This window comes from Sitophilus oryzae, unplaced genomic scaffold (genome assembly GCF_002938485.1).
Source record: "Sitophilus oryzae breed Bouriz unplaced genomic scaffold, Soryzae_2.0 scaffold_1387_pilon_pilon, whole genome shotgun sequence".
Lineage (NCBI taxonomy): Eukaryota > Metazoa > Arthropoda > Insecta > Coleoptera > Curculionidae > Sitophilus > Sitophilus oryzae.
The window spans coordinates 787,201-803,433 of record NW_022146045.1 but is presented as its reverse complement, the minus strand read 5'-3'; the positions used below and the strand labels follow the sequence as shown (position 1 = coordinate 803,433).

General features: G+C 33.9%; 2 protein-coding genes across 2 annotated transcripts; one reads left to right on the top strand and one right to left on the bottom strand.

Annotated features, from left to right (window-relative positions):
* Window positions 1-226: 226 nt before the first annotated feature.
* LOC115875460 (coatomer subunit beta') lies at window positions 227-7,476 on the top strand. Its single transcript, XM_030890927.1, has 15 exons — window positions 227-344; window positions 404-755; window positions 831-992; window positions 1,060-1,281; window positions 1,334-1,471; window positions 1,527-1,649; window positions 1,701-2,124; window positions 2,184-2,319; window positions 2,373-2,585; window positions 2,644-2,929; window positions 3,858-4,077; window positions 4,671-4,792; window positions 4,845-5,040; window positions 7,148-7,244; window positions 7,302-7,476. Exons 1-15 carry the CDS (start codon window positions 342-344, stop codon window positions 7,335-7,337), a joined length of 2,730 nt encoding a protein of 909 aa, XP_030746787.1. The 5' UTR covers window positions 227-341; the 3' UTR covers window positions 7,338-7,476.
* Window positions 7,477-8,900: 1,424 nt separating this feature from the next.
* On the bottom strand, window positions 8,901-14,930 carry LOC115875478. Its single transcript, XM_030890946.1, has 4 exons — window positions 14,712-14,930; window positions 12,281-13,293; window positions 10,537-10,722; window positions 8,901-10,476 (listed from the first exon to the last, which is right to left on the bottom strand). The coding sequence occupies exons 1-4, from the start codon at window positions 14,928-14,930 to the stop codon at window positions 9,159-9,161; spliced, it is 2,736 nt and encodes a 911-aa protein (XP_030746806.1). The 3' UTR covers window positions 8,901-9,158.
* Between the last annotated feature and the right edge of the window lie 1,303 nt (window positions 14,931-16,233).

The following is a 16,233-nucleotide window of genomic DNA, read 5'->3' as shown; positions in this document are numbered from 1 at the left end:
GCTTAAAATTGAAAGCCAGTTTGGTAAAAAATATGTACCTATATGTATTTTATATGTGGAAGAGATTTCTAGATTTGAAAAATAAGTGTGTAGTGTATTTTTAGTTGCATACCTATTTTTTCTAAGTTTTAATTACTAATTTATATATGAAAATTTAATATATGATCAAGACTTTTTTATATTTTTTACTAAGTTGGCAACATCCACGTCACAGTATTTTTCTTTAGGGTTATGTTCAAAAAAATTTTGACAACTTGCTGATGTGTTTATGAAATCGTGTCAAATTTATTTGTAAAACCGCTTTAACATCTAAACTTGGGCGGTATTAATAATTTTTAACGATGGTAAGATTATAAACCATTAAGTTTGTTTCATGTCTCTTACAGGGTTTTTTATATTTCAGCCGCTAGGACTAGATATAAAGAGAAAACTAACAGCTCGCTCAGAAAGAGTAAAATGTGTAGATTTACATCCAACAGAGCCATGGATGTTGTGTTCATTGTATAGTGGTATTATTAACGTTTTTAATCATGAAAATCAGCAGTGTCTTAAAACATTTGAGGTATGTGATGTGCCAGTCAGAGCTGCTAAATTTGTACCCCGAAAAAATTGGATTGTTAGTGGATCGGATGATATGTGCATACGAGTATTCAATTATAACACATTAGAGCGTGTACATAAATTCGAGGCACATTCAGATTATGTTAGATCTATTGTTATTCATCCAACACAGCCCTATATTTTAACAGGCAGTGGTAAGTAGTAGATGATGAAATAATAGGTACATGGATACAATTTATGGAATTGACAATTTGCTATTGCATTTTTAGATGATATGAACATTAAATTATGGAACTGGGAAAAGTCTTGGTCATGTCAACAAGTTTTTGAGGGCCACATTCATTATATCATGCAAATAGCCATAAACCCAAAGGATAATAATACATTTGCCAGTGCTTCATTAGATAGAACTTTGAAAGTATGGCAATTAGGTAGGTAATTGGAATATTTTATAGTGACTTGCTGTTTGAATCTATTATGTCGAACTGTATCTTTCAGGATCACCTACAGCCAACTTTACACTTGAAGGGCATGAAAAGGGGGTAAATTGTGTTGATTACTATCACGGAGGTGATAAACCATATCTAATTTCTGGAGCTGATGATAGATTAGTGAAAATTTGGGATTATCAGAACAAGACTTGTGTTCAAACGTTAGAGGGTCACGGACAGAATGTTACAGCTGTTTGTTTTCATCCAGAGTTACCTGTTGTTCTTACAGGTTTGTAGATTTATTTATGATGATCATGTTTATTATATTTTTTACTGAACAGGTGGTGAAGATGGCACTGTTCGGGTATGGCATGCCAATACACATCGTTTGGAAAGCAGTCTTAATTATGGATTTGAAAGAGTTTGGGCTATAACTTGCCTGAAAGGATCAAATAATGTAGCTATTGCATATGATGAAGGTATGTGACATATTATGATAATATAATCAGTTACTAGTGGAAAGTTTATTTACAGGAAGTATAATGGTTAAGGTTGGTAGGGAAGAACCAGCTGTAAGTATGGATGCTAGTGGTGGAAAAATAATTTGGGCTAAACATTGTGAACTTCAACAAGCAAATCTTAAAGCTTTGCCTGAAGGTTTGTAGATAAAATTGAGATTTATGATATAAATAAAGCTGTTTGTGATAGGAGCTGAAATTAGAGATGGGGAGAGGCTTCCGGTAGCCACTAAAGATATGGGTGCTTGTGAAATTTATCCACAAACTATACAACATAATCCTAATGGCAGATTTGTTGTTGTGTGTGGAGATGGGGAGTACATAATTTATACTGCCATGGCTCTAAGAAATAAAGCATTTGGTAGTGCACAGGAATTTGTATGGGCCCAAGATTCAAGTGAATATGCTATTAGAGAATCAGGATCATCCATTAAGATTTTCAAGAATTTCAAAGAGAAAAAACAATTTAAATCTGATTCATCTGCCGAGGGAATATTTGGTGGATACTTATTAGGTGTCAGATCTGCAGCAGGACTGAGTTTTTATGATTGGGATACATTGGAACTTATCAGAAGAATTGAAATACAACCTAGAGCAGTCTATTGGTCAGATAGGTCAGTTTAATATAATGTAGATTTAGTTAATTTTTAAAGTTGATTTATATTGACTTTAGTGGAAAACTCGTATGCTTGGCAGAAGAAGATAGTTACTATATTTTATCATATGATGCTGATCAGGTACAAAAAGCGAGGGATAATGATGAAGTGGCCGAAGATGGTGTCGAATCAGCCTTCGATGTTTTAGGAGAGGTAAATTATTTTTCTGATATAGATGGCCTTAGTTATACGTGTTACATATTTAGGTGAATGAAAGTGTTAAAACTGGATTGTGGGTAGGAGACTGTTTTATTTATACTAATGCAGTAAACCGCATCAATTATTTTGTTGGCGGTGAATTAGTGACCATAGCTCATCTAGACAGACCACTATATGTTCTCGGTTATGTACCAAAAGATGACCGTTTATATTTAGCTGATAAGGAATTAGGTGTGGTTAGCTACCACCTGTTATTATCAGTAAGTGAAACCAAATACTTCTGTTTGCTGTGTTTAAAGTATTTTAATATTACCATAGGTACTTGAATATCAAACTGCGGTAATGCGCCGAGACTTTGCCACAGCTGATAGAGTGCTGCCCTCTATACCAAAGGAGCATAGAACTCGCGTCGCACATTTCTTAGAGAAGCAGGGCTTTAAACAACAAGCGCTTGCCGTTTCTACCGATCCAGAACATAAATTTGAACTGGCTATTGCACTGGAAGATTTGAATATGGCCAGGGCGTTGGCTATTGAGGCTAATAATCCGCAAAAATGGAGCCAGTTAGGAGAACTGGCATCGAGTACCAATAATTTACAGTTGGGTAAGTCTATAGAAGCATTATTAGAATTTTAGTGCCGTGAATGTAATAAAATAACATATATTTAGGGAGTAAGGGCCACTCGACTATTTAGGGACTCGGCCACTCGAGCGAAACTAAACGAAAATATATTAATGAAGATTCAAATCGTAGTTTAGTTTCGCTCATTTTAATTCGTGATCGTGACAGGTTCCAGCGAAGTTTTCGCAGCGATTAGTTCTATAATAGACACAATACGAAAACGCAGCTAACTTAACTGACTACTGAGCGAAAATCGTTCCCAGTGGCCGATGAAACTTATTTTCATTTAGTTACCGTTTGTTTTCATATTCTTAGCTTAGTTTAGTTGCGCTCGCAGTGGCCGCCTGCCTTAAAAGCACTGGAAATAAGCACTTTAGCCCTTTAATTTTAAAATACCTAGTAAACAAAACAATTTCAAAGTTTTAAATTCAAAGTTAGGTTAAGTTTAAATAGCGGACGCAACGCGAACCGAATTTTTTCCGATCCGATAACTATAAATGAAGAGAGTTAATACCACCTCACGTAAAGGAAATAACACCTGACCTTATTAACGTCCAGGCACGCTATTCGGTTTAGCGATATCTCTCTATTACGCTGTTTATTGTTATTTACGCGAGTTTATTTTTGCGCACAGGAAATTTTACTCATTTGCACATCGTCATAAAAAACATTTCGTACCACGAATTAGGGATAAGATTTTTATCTGTATACATATAGTATACTTAATCTGTGACTAAATTGTACCCTCACCCGAATAGCTACTTATTATGAATGAAAATCCATAAATAATTATTTCTTTTAAAAATATAATATCCAATTTAAAATGAGGATAATCTAATTTTTAGTGATATATATATTAATATTATAGATCACACTATGTCATAAACCATATAAACGTTTTCTTTTAAAGCAAAGGAATGTATGCTGAAGGCCCAAGACTATGGTGGCCTACTACTTCTAGCTACCAGTTCTGGAGACGAACACTTAGTAAAAACTTTAGCCGAGACGACCCAAGAACAGGAAAAGCACAACTTGTCTTTCCTTTCTTATCTCTTGGTGGGAGACTTGCAGAAATGTCTTGATATATTAATTAACACAGGAAGATTGCCTGAAGCAGCTTTCTTTGCAAGGTAAAAATAACAAAGTTGATTTTACATTGATATTCTCACGAGAATAGAATAAGAGATGAGTTGAACTTTCCTCTTTTTTTATGAATAATATAAAGATATTTGATTTGCATAACTTTTATATTTATTACAATAACATAATGGTAATCTAATTCTACTTTTCACCATCATACGGGTGTACGATAAATAAATATGCGCGAAAACCTTCAGGAAGTGACTGTTCTTTTTTTAAAATAAAGAAAATTTATCTTTTTTCAAATTGAACACCCTGTATATTGCTTTTCTTTTAGAAACAGAACTAAAGTGAAATTTTTTTGTATGTTCTCAATTTTTTTATCGTTTTCGCAATTGGAAATACAAATATTAATATAGTAAATATTTTAATAAAAATGTTTTTTTTTTCTAAAGCCTGCTTGATACGGTCAAAGTGTACTTGGCTCAAATACACTTGGATGCTGAGCGCGTCTCACCTGGACGCTGTTTGGATCGTACCAATAAAGTACACTTCGACCGTGTCAACTAGGCTTAAATTAGTTTCTTTTAAATAGAATAAGAACAATTTAGAGGTTCTATATATTTCTATATACTTTTTTAAGATCGTACCTACCCGATAAAGTATCAGATGTGGTCCAGCTATGGAAAGAAAAATTATCCGCAACAAATGAAAAAGCCAGTCAAAGTTTAGCTGACCCCAAAACTTATGAAAATCTATTTCCAGGTAAATGTAAATAACAAAAATTCCATAACGGATAATTACAGAGAAATTATAGGTCTGTCTGAGGCGATTCTCGCTCAAAGATATATGGAAGGCCAAACAAACCTGGTTCCCGCATCTCAGGCCAATCAAATCACTCCAAACCATGAAAGGAACGTAATCGCCGAGTTTCAAGGTCAGGGTTCGTCGCACGCTGCTGTTCCAGGCTCGTCTGTGACGCAGCCTCAAAATATAATTCGACCGACGACCAGGTATTTATTTAATACTATATTATTATGTATATCTGTCACAAAATTACCTAACTAAAGTTCCTATATAATATATACCCTTTGAGACTGTAAAATAGTTATGCAGTGTAAAGGGTTTCCTGCAAAGACATCTAAATAAAGGGAGACAAAACAATTTAGATTTTATCGCGATCACGAATTCGGTTCCGCAAAAATCGATGATAACAGATTTACGCGGTATGTGATAGAATACGGTTCGAGTTCCAAATGTTATTATTGTTATTAATGTTTTTTGGGCACCTATAGAAACGTTAAACTAAATATTTGTATAGGTATATAACTTTGATTATTATACATAGATTGTGCCAGGATTATACCTTTGAAATTATTTTTAGTTTTCTAATTAAATTATATTAGGGAAATTACAATGACAACTAGCGGCATCGCTGCGGATTGATCTTTACTACGAAATTGTCGAAATCTGTAGGAATTACGCTGACATTTGAAGTTTTCATTATTTGTTTTCATACAACTTATATTTGACAGCGCGCGGTTGTGAGTTTTCTGCGGTAGTTGAAAGTTTTTGCAGCTTTTGAACAACTTTCTAATAATTATATTAGTGTTTATTGCAAAGAAAACTATTTAAAGTAGTTTTTAACTATCTACGATGGTTCGCCAGCGCGTAGTTTGTAAAAAGGTGGATTATTCTAACCCGGGAGAATTGATATTTCGGCGGTAAGTGTCATTACGTTTTTTTACCTTTAGCGCCATGCTTACAGTAGCGTATCTAGATACTTTTAATTATAAGTAGATTGTGACAAAAATACGTATATTTTCTTATTTGTTGGCGCTTTCGACTGTGAAATTAGAGTTACCCTCAGTTAGACCTCAGGCAAAACTAGTTATAATTGAAAATTGGTCTGAGGTCCAAACCAAACCAAACCCAATCAATTTTTGATAAAATTTATCAGTTTTTGATAAAAAAAAACATCACGCCACTGATAGAACCAAATGACAGAAAGATAGACGAAACTCAACCGTGTTGTCATATTTATGAACCCATCTCTTTTCTCATAAAAGTGTCAAACCATGTATGATTCTAATGGTGCGTTTAGACTTGGGTACGCACGCACTGATCCTTCGCAAATGCTCAAGTGTAAACGGCTGTGCGCGCACGCTCACTCTGAATTTGCCTGTGCGCGAGCAGCTGCGAACGTGAGCCGTCTGGTGTCGGTTTTTGGTCTGTGCTCAAAGGGATTTTATGTGTGCGCGAACGCTCAGTATGCACCGGCAATTTGTTTTGTCTGCATGCGTGCGTGCGTCTGTGATTTTTTTCGTTTTCTTTTTAAAATTGTGGAGTAGACCAATGAATCTTCGTTATTATTAATTCAAGCTATAATATGAAAAGTTGCCGATATTATGGGATGTTAAACATTCTTCATATTATTCAAAATTCAAAAAAATGACGCATGGCAAGACCGTAAATAAAATTAATATTGAACATGTGGATATTAATGAAGCAGAAAAAAATGAAAAGACTTCTGGGATCATTCATATTGCTATTCTAAAATTTGTATCTTTTTTCGTAATTTTTTGGCGTTATAAAATTTAGCAAATATTCAAAGTCGGGCCTGGTCATTCTTGTAAAGTTTTTGAATTGATCATAGCCCTCCTCAGACACTAAGTTGTTTAATAAATTATGTCGACTTCTAAAAATTTGGGTTTGCCACCAGCGACGATGTTTTAGATTTTTCTTCTTTTTTAATAATTAAGCTGTGCATAACAATGAATGCAGCCGCGACTATTTCTTGGTCGTCCATTATTTTCATCAACACAACCCTGCTGTGCGCGCACAAGTGGATCACTTCATTCATCGAAAAATATGTTTTTAATTTAAACGGAGCCGCGAGCGCGAATGAATGCCGTGCGCGCACGCTCAGCTCGTGCGTGATCAAGTCTAAACGCACCATAAAAAATTGAGTTTTATGAGTGTTCTGTCTACCGATTTAGATGTCTTTGGTTTCCTGGGATAGTAAATAGATTTAGTAAATATAGTAAATACAAGTACATATTTTAAATATACTTACTCTATCTATTTACAAATTATGTTCTTAAATTTGATGAATTGTAGGCTACCCATAACAAGCGCAGGATCGTTACAAGATGACGACGACGACATTGATTTAGATCTAGAGGGCGTCAACTTAGACGATAACATTGATACTACGGTGAGTTTTCGATAATTATTCTTATTTTATTCAACATAGAGATATGATTTCTTATAGGATATCAACTTGGATGATGATCTTCTAAGTGACTAAAATAAATTAAGGGCTGATTTTGAAACAGGAAATCTATTATAGTATTAATTTAATGTATATTTTCATTCCTATGCTTTAAGAAATTAAAACTATTGTCTTGTATATTGTTATAATAAATACTTCTTTTATTAGATTTAAATATCTTTTTTTATTTGAGAATAAAAATATTTGGGGATACCTATTGGGATTTATTTTTCATAAAGATTTTGGAAATATAAATACAATTATCACTTATTTCCACAAGTAATAATTACAGCGCTGTCAGGTAGAGCGGACAGACCGCGACTTCGAGCAAGTACCATGAGTTTATATGAACAATTTCACATGGTTCGCGTATGCTCCGTCCGGATGATTTCGTCCGATGGCTATCTTGAAAAAACACGCAGACGAACAGCGCGGACGCTCCGCTCCATCTGAAAGCGCTGTCATCATGTAAAAATACTGTTATTAGTAATATATTCTAATATTTTTCATTGAGAGTATCAAAATGTTAAGGTATATTTTAAAGTACTATTAGTACTTATTTTAGCATACTGTCAAGGTGTATGTGGCGCTAAACTGTATTGCTGGTTTCCTACATTGTCGCAATGTGTATAGATAAACCTGGCGAATTCGCCAGAAAGTGAAAGACGTTTTTGTTGAAGCGCCATCTCTTAACTAAGTGCAAAAGCGAATCGGGCAGCGGTGGAATTTTTCAGTAGGAAGTAATGAGAATTTTAGAAGGTTCGAGAAACAGTCAGTAGAGTATATAACCCCGCGTAATCGGCAATTGGGACAGTTTGAAGTTTAAATATACCGCGTTTTAAATTATTGCGAATCGGACAATTTAGCGAAGGAATTTTATAAGTAGTTAATTGTGTATTATAATAATTAGTATAAATTGTGTGTATAAAGTGAGATAATAAATCGTTAAGTATTTTATCGTGAGTTTAAATTAGTGGACCCACGGAATCCGTTACAATACTTTAGGAGTTTCCACGGTAACTAAAATTATTCTGTTGAAAACAATTGCTAAAGTAGTTATGGAAGTAATATAAATTTATATCCTGCTTGGGTTATTTATATACTGGCTGGTAACGTAATTGTTATGCAAACGACTAATTGATTGCTGAAGTTTCTCCAAAGAACCAGGGAATATTTTCACAGATTACAGCAAAAAACAGACAGAAAATACAATTCACTTGTGAATTAAAATGATGGATAATAACTGTCATTGCTCTGGAGCGTCTCATTCATACATATAACTTGTTAAACTCTTGTTGGACGTTGGAGACTTTATCTTTCCACTTTTTTCAGAAGATATACTGATGCCCACTAATGCCACAATATTAAATAACATTTTCTATATCTTTTGACATAATGCTTACCTTTCTAATTACATGGAAAATATATTAAAAAATTTAGGCTAGGTTAGGTGCCAGGGTATTAAAATAAACCAGGTGTAACGTGCTTTATATTCTAATTATTTTAATGAATAACATAAAACATATATATATGTTATTGACAGGTTAATGTTTGGGTTTGGTTATGTTTTTGGTTGTTTTGTTGTGTGTTATTCTCGAGATTAACCGGGTAATGTCGACATTAACCGGACATCGGACCTTAACCGTAACATATATACAAACAATATTATTTAATAATAATTATTTGGTAATATGTAACAAAATTCGATATTGGCGATTCATAAATATAGTTAATTCTCACTAGTCATGAAACAGCTATGGACTATACAGCGCAGGAATATAAGACAGTGACAGTTGTCTATTATATTAATTATATCACTAGACATAGACTATAAACAGTCAGTGTTTGTGATCTCATTCAATGTGATAATGGTATAATAAGTATTCCTTTCTTTTCATCCAAAACTGCCATTTCACATTGCGACAATTCGTCCAGGGTCGATTGATCAACGTAAATTTCTTTGGGAACGTCAAACAATGAATCGTTTTCTGTTTTGACTATCCGATTTGTGTCAATTGTCAGCCCTATACTTTGTGGATCGTCTTCAGAAAATATAATAGGCTTGTTTTCTAAAATCTCATCTGTGTTTTTTATGTTTACAGTTGCATTATCGTGAATTGATATTTCTTGGGTTGTTTCAGACGGATTTTTAATGTTGCCCCATGAAGATTCAGTCAACGGTATTTGATCTATCGGTATACTTGTTGGTTTATCGCATGCGTCTTGGTCAAGCTGTTTTATAACGGTTGAAGACTGATGATTTTTCGCATTATTATGACTTGTATCTGTTCCTGGTTTATTTAGGAAAGTTTTGACTGAACATTTGTCTACGATATTTGTTTTGTTAATTATAGTTAGAGGAGGTAGTTTTTCAGCATCTCCTTTATAAGGAAATCCAGCATACAGTCCTTTCAAAAGTAATGGAATTGATGTTGAGTATTTCTGTACATTTTCCAGGTGCGCGTTGATAGCAGGCAAGAATTTGCCAGGATCTTTCTCCATATGTTGCAGGACTTGGTTACAGTAAGCTATCCATTTATTTTTTGTGCTTTCATAGTTAGAACAGGCTTCAAATGAAGGATCCACATTTGCGGAAGTCTCCATTTCTATATTTCTTTTTGGACTGCAAGAAATTATATTGTATTCTTCATCCCCACAGTCTTCTTGACTAGGTAAAAACGAGTTTTTATGCTTTAGTATTCCGGTTGCTACGAAATAGTAAGCTGCCTTTTGTTCCACTGATAATAACGGCATAAAAATGTTACAGCGTATGATCACTTCTGAAGCGTGTTCGCAGGTTTTGCCGAGGATGCCATAAGAACAAGTGCAAATATTTGTGATCATGTCCACTTGGTAATACGCCTCTGGAGAATCGCGTCGAACACTCTTGAAAAGATACTGATGATGACCGATATCTTGCATTTGCAGGTCGTCCAGGGGTGGTTTCTTGATATACCATTCTTTCAACTGTCTACTTTCCTTGCAGAGCACTATTTCGAGGATTCTGTTTCTGTAATACTTTTCGAAAGCGCAGCACATAAAATCGACCATTTGGGTTGCGTTGAAGTGCTTAGTTCTATCTAAAGGAATTTCAGATAAAAGCCTAAACAGTCTGAACGATATTTCAGCTTCATTATAATTAAAAGTGTCTGTTCCTCGTAATAATATGAACTGGCTGAAAATTAGAACATCTAGATACATATTATCATTGTGCTATAATTTTTAACGTGCTTACCGATAAAATAGACACCATAAATTGGTTGATTCGTACATTGTGTCTATGAAATTTAAAAATTTGGGTTGCGTACACTCTACCGCCAAGACTTGACGTGACACTACCAAACTTTCTTCATTATCGGAAAATACCACTTCTCTGAATAACTGATAGTATGATTCTTTTTTGCCTTTGGCTAGTTCATGTCTGAAATAAATTAGATTATTAATTTAAAATTATTATAAAAATTATTAATTTAAAATAAAAATGTGAATTGGGGAATATCCAGAGATCGTCAGAGAAAAATTTGACGAATTAAAGAGAACTTGATGTGTTCTACTGGTAAAGAGCCTATACAAAAACATTAAAAACACCCAGCAATGGATAAAGAAGTTTTAGTTTTTGAAGTGAAACTTCTTTACGCGCGATGGGAGTAAAAATTCAAGGCCGCGACACACGACCTAGCGTCACGCTACGCGTCATAAAAGTGGTAACGATCGAGAAAGTGGTAAGCCAATGAGGAAGTTGAGATTGAAGGGGCCGAAATTCGGAATTTAGATGGGGCTGGCATCTTTTTTATGATATTTTGACGACGTTTCGTGCACTATCAAACTCATCATGAACCCATGGCCAAAAAATCGTCCGATTTAATTAAGGTTACCAACTTTCAAACTAAAAAATAGAGGACGGGAGGGTAAAAAAGCGCCACAGGAAAACATCTCGCTCAAATGTTGTCAAGAATTTACTCAAAAGAAATGTAAATGTTATACGGTCTTTCTTACTTTCTTAAAAATATTTTTACTAAAAACTTGTTAGAGTAGAAAAAGCAATTGTTTAAAACATAAGTAAACATAAAAGAGCTGCTAAACATGTTCATCAGTTCCACAAGAAAGACACATTGTTGCCTGATTAACAAATTTAATAAAACTTTTGTTGTTGGCGATAGACGAATATTTTTTAGATTTTGAGTTTGGTGTCAAAAAAGAGGACAATTTCAATGCGTGTGAGAAAAGAGAACAACCCTAGGCAACCCTAGATTTTTAGATTTATTTTTTTTTCTTGACAACATTTCAGCGAGTTTTTAAAGAATGTTTTGCCTGTGGCGCTTTTTTACCCTCCCGTCCTCTATTCTTGAAAAAAAAGTTGGTAACCCTAATTAAATCTGACGATTTTTTCTCGCCATTGATGATGCCCTTGATGTTTCTGACAAGTAGTTGGATTAACGCCAGAAGTGTTTACAAAAAATAACTAATTTTATTTTGTAGATTTTCTTGCAGTAGCGAAATACCCATATAGGATTTTTGGAGAAACCCTAGATTTAATGGGTCTTTGGATCTAAACTGGGGCCCTACGTGAGCTAGGAGACTGAAACTCGGCATGTAGATAGGGTTTAAAGAGCCCCATCTTTTCATGATATATTGACGACGTTTCGTGCACTATGAAACTCCATCATCAATGGCGAGAAAATCGTCCGATTTAAATGAAATTTGGTATGTTGATAGATTTAACCAAGGCCAGTTTGACCGTGTACACGTATCACTGTGACAGTTGTGACGTAAGAAATGTCAAAAGTTGATGTCCGATCACGACCAAATTTGATGGGTAGGCTATGTGAGCGACGGTGTACACGGTCCCACACGTTTCGTTTACATCTTCATCGGGGTGGGAAGGACAGACAAACGGACGGAAGTTTCACTTCGAATATGCGCACATAGTGCAGACACAATTTTTTTTGAAATACCAGTTAGATTATACTATTATTTACCTTATATCATGTAAAAATCTCCAACAAGACTTCAACGTGTGATAAAAGCTGTAAATTACTTTGGACGATGGAAAGAATTTTTGCAATATTATTTCTTCTACTATTTCTGCACTCGTGAGCACGATGGAAGGTTGAATATTAATCATATCAAAAAATAGTCTCATGCCTTCGCTGAACATATCTGTATTATGACTGTTGGTAATAATACAACTGATAGGAAAGGCTCCAACAGAGGATTGAGTTAAAATAAAATATATTTTATGCTCTTTTACCTCACTACTCGATGAATCTATGAATAAGATTTCGGATATCTGTTGCACAGCTCTCTGCATCAGAGGCGTGCAAATACAGACGACGTAGGAGTCGTTGATAACGGATATCCTGTATAAGGTGCCGTTCTTTTTCTGGTAGGAATTTAATATGTCTTCTAGATTCCTAATGGTATGGGTATAATCTCCATTTTGTTTCTCGTTTTTTTCTTTAAAATTGTTCATTTTCCACAAAGTGGATATATCGTTTCTCTTAGGAAAGTAGTATCTATCGGTCATTTTGTCCTTGTAATCCGGCCCGAACTCCTCAGCCTTTATGACGTAGTAAGTGTGATAAGCCGATGCGCACGAATGCCCTTTATTTAAAAGATCCAAAATGGCTTGTTTGGTTTCGTCTCCTACAGGCCTGGCTTTTAATATTTCAACAGTGTCTAGTGGATGATTGTGGTCGTTTCTGAACTCGAACGAACAAGGAAACTTTTTATCGAGTAGCGACTCTCTATTCTTGGATTTGGTGTTGGAAATAAACCGTCTTATCGTCACTATTAATTGTGCGGGACAGTCGATATTCCTGGACTTTTTCCGTTTGATATTTTTGGTTTTGACCCTTCTGCGGGTTGCCATATGGCAGCCGTAGAGCCTTTTGAATAGGGTTAAAGTTCGATTGGAGCGAGCTTCGAATTTTCTGGTTTGTTTTACCGACCATGTGACTCGAGTTATGTTTTGTATTTTTTCTACAGTTTTCTGAAACAAAATTTATTAGAAATTGGATCGTTGTCATTATAAGCAATCTTTATCAGATAATTATTTATTTTATTACTAAAATGCTTTAGAAACACTATAGCTGTTCGCGGTATTTTAAAAAGGACTGAGGCGGAGGATGCGGCGATAAAATGGACAAGCTGTCGTTTTTTTTATTCAACAAGAATTGAAATAACAAAAAAAATGATATACAGGACGTTCCATTTAAAAAAAAACTTAGAGAAATTATGTTATGTTTTAGAAAGCTTTAGAACATTCTGTATGCTTTAAGATTACGATATTTATCTGTTACTATTAGTAAACACCTAGTATAGTTTTGATTTCAGGACATTTCTAGTATTTTTAATATTTTTTGGGGGGAAAAGGGCTGAAAAATATATTTTTCATATTTATTTATTTATATCTCTAAAACTATCAAAATAAATATAATACAAACTTAGGACTATGTAAAGTAATTAAGGAGGAAGGCAAAAGTAGGAGTATAAAAAAAATCATCCTGATCCACTCATATTTTTTTGAACCACCCTGTAGAAGTTAAATATTTTCCTGAAATATATCCTGGTACATACATACTTATACTTTAGTCTGTGTGGCTTTAGTTTGCACAAACAAAATTTCTAAGTTTTTTATTATAGAGGCTACAAATACCCGATGCAGTGTTGCAGGACAGCATAGATATAAACAAAGGGTATAAATTATTTTCTAATTTTAGTTGAATGTAAATTTTTTTGCTGAATGTATATACAGGGTGTCCCAATATTCCATAGACATAGAAGTACTACGTCTCTTGTAAAAAAACGCCACATGGCATAGTTTTTGCGAAAACAATTTTTGGAGATTTTTTTTCCAAAGCAGACCTATAAAATATACAGGGAGTTCCAATATTCCGTGGACATCGAACATCTACGTATTTTTTGGATCAAAATAAGTTCACCGGACACAATTTACCTTTATACAAAAGTGCTTCGTTTGTCCGATAGAGGGCATCAATCAAAAATAGACCCGAACTGTAATTTAAAGATTACTAATTTTTTAAAGCTATTGTCAAATATAATTCGTGATACTAGCATAAAATTCCATATTTTCGCCAACTAGATTATTAGAGCATAATATATTTTATGCGCCTCCATGGCTTGATGCGACAAAAAACAATTTTTGGAAGTCAGCTTTTAAAATATTTTTTTTCTTCAAAAAGTATGCACGGTGGCGTTTTTTTACAAGAGACAAAAAATGTAGTAAATACTAGAGGGATCATTTTAAAAAAAGAAAATCTGCCGTCGGTGGAGTTGGAAAATATTTTACTATAATAATTTATATATTTATTTAAATAATTCAGTAGAAAATTATAATTTTTAATCGGGACTATGCTAATCTATTAAAAACATTATTACTTATTATACCTCTATATCCTCTTTACAATCAACGGCAAGTAAATACAAATTTTCCTGGATTTTTTTGAAAGGAACTTCAATTTTTTCCAGCACGTCGTCCATTTCAATTCGATGCATAATTTTCTGATTTTGCTCCACCTCCACCTTTTCAATAATACTTGATTCACATTCTTCTTTATTTTTTTGTAAGGTTTCTTCCTGTTTTGTGATCGCTTCTTCTGGATTCATAATTCTTTATTTTACTTTCGCGCTATTTCAATCTCACGTATATAACATACGTATTAAATAAGACCGAAGAAGCCGATCTCAGTTCTGCCCGAATAAAATACAGCTGATATCACTTGATCGATACTCGTATGTAGCAGGCGTCGTGTCAACCCCAGGATGCGTATTGGCCAAATTTAGGGGTGTATTATTTATAGAATAAGTATAGAGGGGGGGGGGGTGTAAATGAATAAATGCAAAAAGGGGGCGATCCGTGATCCGTTTATAAAAATGATGTGGGCTGTTCGTACAATTCTTTTTAATTTGGTATTTCCCTACAAAATTATTTGCCTTGTATAGGGGGTGGTCGAAAATCACAGTTAGTATCGACTTTTTTCAAAAACAGTTCACACTAAAAAGTTGGCCATTGGAGTGCAGTCATAAATGAGGTTGGGTAAATTAGGAAAAATTATTTGAATATGTCATATACAGGGTGTTCAAACAGCTATTCGACTTCCAATCAGAGCTGTATAATTAAATCGTATTCAGTTACTCCCCAGTAATTTAATTACTGTAATTCAATTAATTTTTGAAAAAAGTAGTTGTATTTGGATTATCAATTACTTAGATGAAGTAATCGTAATTTGTAATTGATTTTTACGTATCTCAAGGAATTAAAATTACAATTAAAAACAATTAAATTACTTTGCAAGTAACTGAATTACTTACATAATAATTGAATTGCCGTAAAAATTTTAGGGAGATTTTGCAGTATTTTAATGATCCGTCATTAGAGCTCCATTCGTTAAATAGATATCCCTTCATAATTTTTTTTTAAATTTAATACTTGTTTGTCTTCTTCAGCTCCAGTAGGATGACTATTTTCTTTCTTGTAAATTTAATCTACTACCTACTGTTGCCATATTATGAAGAGATTACATTTTTACCTGAATACATAACCAAATTAAAAAAAATCGCGAAAAAAACTCATAAACGTGTTTCTGGGGTCGGAATATACTACCCCTAATAATATTTGCATTTATTTAAGACTCACCCTGTATATATAGAGCATTTAGCAAGAAAAAAATCATAAGTAATCACATTAGGTACTATATAGACCGGATAAATCTTGCTTTGCTGAAAATATTGTTGATAAAGAACATTATATAGATTTTAATAATTTAAAATTAATCAAACAAGTCTCAAATTACAGGCAATTAGATGCATATGAAAGCATCAGAATTAATGAATTTAAAGATAGTATGAACAGAGACAACGGTCCAATTCCTTCAAGTTCTTTGTTCCTACTACTCTTGTGGCGGAAATT